Consider the following 9639-nt stretch of genomic DNA (forward strand, 5'->3'; position numbering starts at 1 on the left):
GTAGCTAGCCAGCTAGCCCAACTTCAGTAACCCTACAAACATCACAACTTTTAAGTTTTCTGTCTTCATTTGTGTCAAAAGTGATAGCAGAGCTGTATGTTGTTGTTTTTTTTCAGAAATCCCTCAGCCAGAACGTGGTATAGCATCTTTAGATGGAAACTAGGAAACGGTCAGACTTAAAGAATGGTCTTTAAGTCTGACGTCATAAGCAAGGTTATTATCGTTAATGAAAACTAACGAAATAACGAAAACTAGAAGTGAAAAAACATTTTCGTTAACGGAAATAAAAATAATAACAAAAAAAGGAAAACTAACTAAAACTGTAATGAGTGTTCACAAAACTAACTAAAATTAACTGAATTTATAGCAAAAATGTGTTTAGTTTTCGTAGATGTGTGTGTCATACAATAGTCAAGTACGGTGGCCCTGAGAGGCCAAACGGTCTGCAACTTCAGAAAACACTTGCAAAAAGAAAAATGCTGCAAAAAGAAAAATGCTGCAAAAGGAAAAACGCTGCAAAAGGAAAAACGCTGCAAAAAGAAAAACACTTGCAAAAAGAAAAATGCTGCAAAAAGAAAAATGCTGCAAAAAGAAAAACACTTGCAAAAAGAAAAATGCTGCAAAAAGAAAAATGCTGCAAAAAGAAAAACGCTGCAAAAAGAAAAACACTTGCAAAAAGAAAAATGCTGCAAAAAGAAAAACACTTGCAAAAAGAAAAATGCTGCAAAAAGAAAAACACTTGCAAAAAGAAAAATGCTGCAAAAAGAAAAACGCTGCAAAAAGAAAAACGCTGCAAAAGCACACAAAGCACAACGGAAATAGGAAAAAAGACAACGGAAATGTTTCTGGGGAGACAATACCCGGACGGACCAGTTGCACGAACCAAAACATGCTAACAAGTGCACTGGGAGACACTTCAAAGAAGTGGAGCGGCCAAAGAGTAAACTTTCAAAAGTAAGTTCTGAATATTATGTCACTTATTTATGTGCAAATGTTTAATAATGAGGAACATTAAAACATTACTGTTGGCCACATGCCGGCAAAGTTATGTGACATTAGCGATGTTTGTACTTTCAGCATTTACTTTGTTTTAAAGCCTTTACTTTATACGCCGTTAGATAGTTGACCTTAATCTTACAGAGAATCTGATGATTTTGTGGATAATTAAAGTCAGTCATATATCCACAAACACAACAAGCTGAAAGTCAGTGATGCTGCTCGGTTTGCAGTCCTGAATATCACGGCACAAGCAGGATTCACTGCACTGTTAATGTTAGCTATGTTATATTGCTGCCTCTGTTCGATGGTGTCGAGTCAAACGGACTTTAACGTGTGTTTGAACGAGCTGACGGTTCACTCGTTAAGCTGAAAGAAAGATGCTTTAATCACAGGAGTCACACATGTGTCCACTGGACCATCTGGAACTCTTCTTGTTTAGCACTCGTAATAACACAAACACTAAATCCTCCTTCTCTTGTGCTGTTTTGTAGCAGTGTGTACACCTGAGACTGTCACCTGTCTGTCTGTCCTGCACTCTCTCTCTGTTTCTTTCTCTCTGATTGTGGAATAAAAGTATGAACATGTATTTATAAGTTACACTTGTGTTTGAATCCTGCAGCTTATCACACATTTGATTTCCATGTGTGACGACTGCAAGTGTCCAGAGTGAGGACAGACTGAGGGACCCACTGCTGCACATCATCTGTGAGGCTTTGCACCCCTGATGATCCACCAGGACAAACTCAGCAGTGTGTGAGGAAGAGGAGGAGGAAGAGCCAGCAGCAGCTGACAGATGGAGAGAATAGACAGACTGTTCCCTGTTTGTGAAGGACTGCTAGAAAAGTTTAAAATAACTAATTGTCTGTCCTGAATCAGTCTTATTAGGTAATGTTCAAATAATTTTATCATCCCAGTGTTTTCAGTGTGGGAGAAAGTACTCAGGGCCTTCAAGTTACACACTATGAAAGGCAGCAACAAGTTTAATATTCAGAAACCTAAAGTATGTATCAGCAGCAGAATGGAGCTAAAAATAAATGTTTGTTTCAGTTCTATGAAGCTTTGAGTATTTTGGATTAGTAGTACTGCTGTGTTTGTTGCATCATATTGCTGTAATTGTTTATATGCTTTATATATTCTGAGGTAAGTTGATCTATAGTGTTACATCATATTCTATAAGGATGTTATGTGTTTGTAGACTTTCTGCCCAGTTTGACCCATTTAGCAGAAGTCAGCCTGTTTAAGGCTCTGTTGTTTAAAATGTAATTGTTATTTTACAATATGTATGTAACTTTGTAATTTTTAACGTGTTGTCGCCTCTTGGCCAGGACTCCCTTGAAAAAGAGGTTCTTAATCTCAATGGGATTATTTTTCCTGGTTAAATAAAGGTTATAATAATAATAAAAAAAAAAAAAAAATCTATTCTGTGTGACTTAAAGCAGTTATGACATGGTCTGATTTTCTCACCCAATAAAGGAATATTTAATATTTCAGTCTACTCTTCATTCTATCAGAAACAGTTATCACAGCTCGTACATTTGCTTCTTCCACACATATATAAGCATTGAGCCAAATTTAGTAATGCCAACATATTAAAAAAAACAATATTTGTCTCTTATATATAATACATCTATATATACACTGTCAAAGATGCTTGTCTTTGAGTGAAGATTTAAGGTGATAGGAAATATAAATAAATGCAACTTGAATCTTTACTGAAGCTCAGTGTTTGGCACAGAGTTCATGTTCACTGCTGTAATAACTAATAATGATTAATAAAATATTGGCCATATTATATTTACATTACCAAAGTGAGATGACTTTAGTCTCATGAACAACATGAGCTAATTGTTATTTACTAGCTAATCTTAAATGACTGTTCAGTACAGAAATGAAGCCCAAAAATCATCAGCCTCAGATACTTATCAAATCACACAAAGCTCATGTAGAAACAAATGTACAAAATATGTTCTCCTTCATTTCTGTCAAACAAAGCTGTATGAAACGTTTCCAGCTGTTAGTATCATGGTTGCTAGGCAACCTGGGCAGCGCGACGGAGGCTAGACCGTCCCATCTCACAAGCCTACAAGCCGGCCTCAGCGGTCTTTGAGTGCGGCCCTTAAGGACCGTTAAGGCTGCGTACTTTAAGGCTGCAGACCCTGAATTGGGAAACAGTCCCTGAATTGGGATACAGCCATACATACATGTTTTGGTTGTGCAACTGGTCCGTCCGGTTATTGTCTCCCCAGAAACATTTCCGTTGTCTTTTTTCCTATTTCCGTTGTGCTTTGTGTGCTTTTGCAGCGTTTTTCTTTTTGCAGCATTTTTCTTTTTGCAGCGTTTTTCTTTGTGCAGCATTTTTCTTTTTGCAGCGTTTTTCTTTTTGCAGCATTTTTCTTTTTGCAGCGTTTTTCTTTTTGCAAGTGTTTTTCTTTTTGCAGCATTTTTCTTTTTGCAGCATTTTTCTTTTTGCAAGTGTTTTTCTTTTTGCAGCATTTTTCTTTTTGCAAGTGTTTTTCTTTTTGCAGCATTTTTCTTTTTGCAGCGTTTTTCTTTTTGCAGCATTTTTCTTTTTGCAAGTGTTTTCTGAAGTTGCAGTCCTCAATAACTTCTGACTGTAGATGTGCGCTCAGATAGAATTACTTTATTATTGACATAACATTAATATGCACAGGAAATTGTCACTTACATTTCTTTAAAATGAATGGCTAAAAAGCAGGACTGGATTAATCTTTCTCACTGTATCAATTGCAAAATCATACCTTTTTCGCTCTCTCTCTGTTCTATTCTGCTCTGGTATATTATTATTCTCTTTATCCCAGTGTATTTCTATTTCAGCTGACCCATGTCACAATCATTCCTAGCATTTATCAGGGAAAAGACTTTTGGCCAACTAGACTTCAACTGTTACTATGCCCTCATTACAATACATGTTTGTGTCTGTGAAGGTTCTCAGTCATCCAGGTCATCGTAGACTAAGAAGCTTGGAAAGAAAAGCATCTGGACTTTTTAAAGTTGCCTGAAGACGTTTCACCTCTCATCCAAGAAGCTTCTTCCATTCAAGAACCAAAGAAGCTTCAGTCCAGACGCTTTTCTTTCTAATAATGTTTGTCTCTCTGAACATTTACTGTATTATGTAAAGCAAAACAGTGGGATTAAAAGTCTTTACTATAATTATTGCATTGAATGAGGATTAGAACAGGTCATATCTGATCAGGAAAAATTAGGAATAACAGTACTGTTTAGTGTTGTGTGTGGAACTGAGCATGTATGTTTGTTGTTCTCACTCAGCTGTCCTGGAATTTTAGGTGTATATGTGAGCAAAACAGTCCTCTCCAATTTATTTATTTATTATTTATTTATTTATTTTTAGAAAGAGGGGCAATACATATTAATGAACATTTTAATAAATGTAAATAAGCCAGATTCCATCTGCAGACCCTCTGGCAGGTTGGTGTTAAACACAAGTTAGTAAAAACATACAGAGACACTATTTACAGGTCATGTGACAAGGACAAAAACAGTCATCACATTATACTAGAACAAACAAATGACAAGAAGAGTGGACACAGAGGACAGTATAGATAACAATAACGGAAACACATCAATTATATTGCACAAACCCCAGTATTGCACATGCCCTGACTGTCGTGATATTGCGCTCACCCATTACACTAACAGTTGTTTCCCTTTTTGTAATACACTAACTCTTTTTCCCGTCCAATATAAAGCATGATTATTAAACATGATCACATGTTTGTGTGTCCCTCAGTCGCCCTTTTAAGTGACTCTTAAAGATGGGTAGACTTGTACTTTCCCTCACTGACAGTGGAAGACTATTCCAGAAGCTCACTCCCTGATATGACAGAGCATTCTGTGAAAAGGTGGTCCGCCTGAATGTCAATTCACAATCACCTCTAACAGTGGCTCGAGTCAGTCGAGACCCGGCAACACTGCTAGACTTTTGTTTAATAAAATCACTCATTGGTGGAGGCGCCAGACCATGTATAACTTTGTATATTAGACAGGCAGATTTAAATAATTTGAAATTAGTAAAATTTAAAAACTTGTATTTATCTAAAATTTGACAATGGTGATATGAAAAAGGTTTTTTATCTAATATTTTCAATGCGCTTTTGTAGCATACTTCGATTGGCCCAATAGCAGCAGAGCTCGTATAGGACCAACTTGTAATACAATATTCAATATGAGCCAGTATCATAGAATGCAGGAATGTAATCGCTGCTGTGTCTGTTAATGATGTGTGGATATGTTTAAAGTTCTGTATATTAACATTTACAGTTTTCACTACTTTTTTAATATGTTTTTTAAAGGATAATTTAGAGTCTAGTAGCACTCCCAAATACTTAAATTCCTCAACATTAATTAATTCTTGTGCACCCAAGCAAACTTTTACTGCAGCCATGGTTGTTTTAGGTTTACTAAAAAACATTGATACGGTCTTTTTAAAATTAAGGCACAGGCATGAGTCATTCAGCCATTTTTGTAAATCATGTAATGCCAGTGAAAGCTGATGGGCTGCATCATCAGCAGTTTTGGCTTGTGTAAAAATTACTGTATCATCAGCATACATAATCGTGTCCACATTTTTGCACACATTAGGCAAGTCATTTACATAAAGTGAAAATAACAGGGGGCCTAGAATTGAACCCTGGGGGACACCTTGCGTACAGTAAAGATAGGGTGACTTGCTATTCTTTATTTGCACGCATTGTTTTCTATCTGATAGATAAGACTGTATCCATTTAACAGTGTGATTACTAAAGTTAAATGTCGACAGTCTAGACAAGAGCTTAAGATGATTCACAGTGTCAAACGCACGCTTGAAATCAAGAAAAACAGCCGCAACATAACTGCTCTTGTCTAAGTAAGATTTCACTCTCTCAACAAAAACACAGACAGCCGTTTCAGTTGAATGAAGAGTGCGAAATCCAAATTGCATAGGGTGCAAACCCGGATTGGAGTCATTAAGATGTTTGATGATAGAATTAGCAACCCACTTTTGCATCTTCCACAACTTCTAACAAAAAGGAAAAGTTAGAAATGTCTCTGTGTCTGTATGTGTGTGTGTGTGTGTGTGTGTGTGTGAGATAGAGAGAGAGAGAGAGAGAGAGAGAGAGTGAGAGAGAACGAGGGTAAAGCTGATTGGGTTTTTTTCTTGTGAGGATGGCCTTGAAATTTGAAGTGGGAAACAGAAAGCCTCATTCTCTCCTAATCTTTGTCATCCTCCTTTTCTGTGAGATACTAATAAGATGATTAAACCACAAAGACAAAATCTCATAAACGTATATTTCCATTAAAGAGCAGTTGAACAAATGTAACTAATAAGCTGTCTGGTGAGGATATAAAACACGGGTCAAAATTTCTTTCTCAATAACTGTTGAAAACTATTATAAATTATGTTGGTCACAATCTAAGATATGGTACTCTGTACAGTGTTATTCCCATTAGCAAAGAAAGAAGAGAGAGAGAGAGAGAGAAATAAAGCTTCACACTTATGTCAGAAACTGGGAAACAGCACGACCAACGCATGGCTGTGGCCAAAAATATGTTGCTTCTGTAGCAATAAGAAATCTGCTGGAGAATGAATAGAGAAGGTTCAAAGTTAAGATCCATGGACTTGGTGTCCATTGCCATGGGAATGATGATAATGTCACACATCGCTCTTTTAACCTCCTAGGACCTGGCGTTTACATATGTGGACATCACATTTTGGGTTGTCTAGACCACAATACAAAATTTTTTGATATTTTTTTTCTGATATCCACTAACGAGGACATACTACCTCCTGGTGGTGGCAGAAGAGAATTTCTCATTCCACGTTCGATTCAAGATGGCTGACAACACACCCAGAAGTTCAGATGGCAACTCCCGAGCCAAACTTCGACCAGGTAAAAAATTAAATCACATTTCATGGCTCATTCTTGTTCAGATATGTATAAAAGTGTTCAATGTTTGTTATGGAATTCAAATTTTCCAAAGTCAGTAACTGTAATGATTTACCATGCCGCTAAACATGTGGTACACGTATGTGGACCGAGGGACTTAGTTTTGTTAGCTTTGTTTACAATGTGTATAGAGGTAGTTAGCAACATGTGCTAGCAAATTTTGACAATGAAATAGTATTTTTGGATGATTTAGGTAGAAAACAATAGTTTACTACAGTACACACAGATATACCAAGTTTTACAAAAAAAATCTCCATAGATTTTTATTTGATTTTTCTTATGATGTTTTTTCCAGAGCGTTTTTCTCTCGCAAGAGCAATGGAGTTACTGGGGTTAATTGGTGGAGACAACTCAGATGTGGAAGATTTGTCAGACATTGATGATCCTGTTGGGGATGCTGAATATCAACCCCCACGACAGGAGCTAAGCAGCAGTGAGGAGGACAGTAGTGGGTGTGAGGACCAGATTCCACAACCCTCTCAGCTTATCAGGGGACGTAAACGTCTCCGTGATGAATATGAAGGATGTCGTTCAGATCGTGACATTGCCAGATCACACAATACCAGACGTCACTCTTGGACACAGCAGGGGGAGGCTGATGTCTCAGACAATGTCGCTGAAGAGACAACACCAGGACCAAGCCATCAAGAACAGTCTAAGAAAGGGCGTGGGAGGAGATGGAAGGCTTCTCCGCTAACACCAAATCAAGCCCAGTTTGAGCATGAGGAAGAAACTGTGGAGGACAGAGAGGGCTGGACCCCACTGGACTACATCGAGCAGTATATTGATAAAGATTTGATGAAAATGATTGCAGATTGCTCTAATGCTACGTCACTGGCTAGAAGTGGGTACCCACTCAACACATCAACTGATGAAATTTATCATTTTTTTGGTGCCTGTATTTTGATGTCTTGCGTACCGTATCCTGCAATCAGGATGTACTGGTCCAAAACCTTGAGATTCCCTGCCATCACCGAAAGGTTCACACGTGACAGATTCTTCAGGCTCAGGCAATCACTCAAAGTGCTCATTGACGATGATGTTCCAGAGGATCTGAAAGAGTGTGATAAATTCTGGAAAGTGAGGCCTTTTCTGAACCGCATTCTGAAAGGCTGCAAATCTCAGGCTCGCCCAGAATGCGTTTCCATTGATGAGCAGATGATTCCATTCACAGGAGCTTGTCCGTATCGACAATATCTGCCAATGAAGCCAAACCCAGTTGGCATAAAAAACTTTGTTTGCGCAACAGCAGATGGAATTGTGCTCGACTTTGAAATTTATCAAGGGGCACCTGCACTCCTTGAGCAGGTTGAAGAACCAGGAGATCTGGGTTTGGGAGGCTTGGTCATAGATCATCTGTCTCAAACGCTGCATCCTAATACAAAGGTTTACTGTGATCGGTTCTTCATGTCCATCCAAGGTGTGGAACGCATGATGAAGAAGCAGATGTATGTAACTGGTACAGTTATGAAGAATCGGGTCGCTGCAGCAGTACAGAAGCTACCAAATGACAAAACAATGAAAAAGAAAGGAAGAGGGACCTCAGCACAAGTTACCACTGAGGATGGAAAGATTTGTGTGGTGAAGTGGTATGACGATAAACCCGTATTGATGATGTCTGCTGTTCGTGCTAGCGAGCCAGAAGACACCTGCCAGAGATGGGACAAAAAACTAAAACGATATGTGACCATCTCGCGACCAAGTATTGTCCGTGAATACAACTCCAAGATGGGTGGAGTTGACCTTGTCGATAGAATGATGAGTTACTATCGCATGAGTGGCCGTACGAAGAAATGGACACTGCGGATACTAATGCACTTTATGGATCTGGCTTTAGCCAACAGCTGGCTACTGTACTGCAAAGACCTTACTGTACATGGCACATCAAAGAAGGACATCATGCAGTTTCTTGAATTTCGCATGGGAGTGGCCATGACCTTCTTGGCTCAGTATGCCAATGACAGCTCTGACTTTTCAGCGCAGGAAGATGACCCAGACGTGTTAGTCCAAGGGAAAAGGCGTCCAGTGAAGGCAGTGCCCCATGTCTCATTCCGCAGGAAGGCTAATGCACATCTGCCAGAGGTGGCAAAATTGAAAAATGCAGCACGCTGCAGAGCAAAAGGCTGCTCAGGGAAAACTCGAGTACAGTGTGTTACATGCAAGGTGTTACTCTGCTTACAGGCAGATCGCAACTGTTACACAGCCTTTCACACATAGGTGTAAACATGGAGAAAAAAATTTGAAGTAGCAGTGTTGAAGTGTTAGGTTTCCTGCTACATCCAATGTTCAGAATTCTATTACTTTTTGGACTTTGTTACAGACATCTGTCTTCCTGTAACTGTTAGCAGCACTTCAAATGAGCCATTTTGCTCAAAGGAGAACAACTGTTGTTTCTAATTTTCTTTTTGTACTCAGGAAAATTGCTGCTGTGTTCAGACAAAAAATAAAAAGTTTTGCACATCATTACTTACTTGTGACTTTATAGTAGTCTATTGAAATTTAAAACGAATGTCCTAATATGTGGCCATCATTTTTCTCAGAAACTAGATCAGGTAAAAAGATCATTCTTTGTTTTTGCTTTCATCAGGTCCCAATCAGCCCAAATAGCAAAAAGAAATTAAAAATGCATGTCATGAAAGAGTTCGGGTCTTAGGAGGTTAATATGGACCAGTGA

At 38.4% G+C, this 9639-nt stretch overlaps 1 protein-coding gene across 1 annotated transcript; it reads left to right on the forward strand.

Moving 5' to 3' along the window:
• The first annotated feature begins 6850 nt into the window (after positions 1 to 6850).
• LOC102081039 (piggyBac transposable element-derived protein 3) lies at positions 6851 to 9415 on the forward strand. The gene is made up of 2 exons (XM_005458920.2): positions 6851 to 6908; positions 7261 to 9415. The coding sequence occupies exons 1-2, from the start codon at positions 6851 to 6853 to the stop codon at positions 9180 to 9182; spliced, it is 1980 nt and encodes a 659-aa protein (XP_005458977.1). The 3' UTR covers positions 9183 to 9415.
• Positions 9416 to 9639: the final 224 nt, after the last annotated feature.

Source organism: Oreochromis niloticus, linkage group LG1 (genome assembly GCF_001858045.2).
Source record: "Oreochromis niloticus isolate F11D_XX linkage group LG1, O_niloticus_UMD_NMBU, whole genome shotgun sequence".
NCBI lineage: Eukaryota > Metazoa > Chordata > Actinopteri > Cichliformes > Cichlidae > Oreochromis > Oreochromis niloticus.

Coding starts and splice junctions, on each gene's coding strand:
- LOC102081039 (XM_005458920.2), top strand. CDS start 6,851: ATGGCTGACAACACACCCAGAAGTTCAGATGGCAACTCCCGAGCCAAA. Junction 6,909..7,260: donor CCGAGCCAAACTTCGACCAG/GTAAAAAATTAA, acceptor TGTTTTTTCCAG/AGCGTTTTTCTCTCGCAAGA.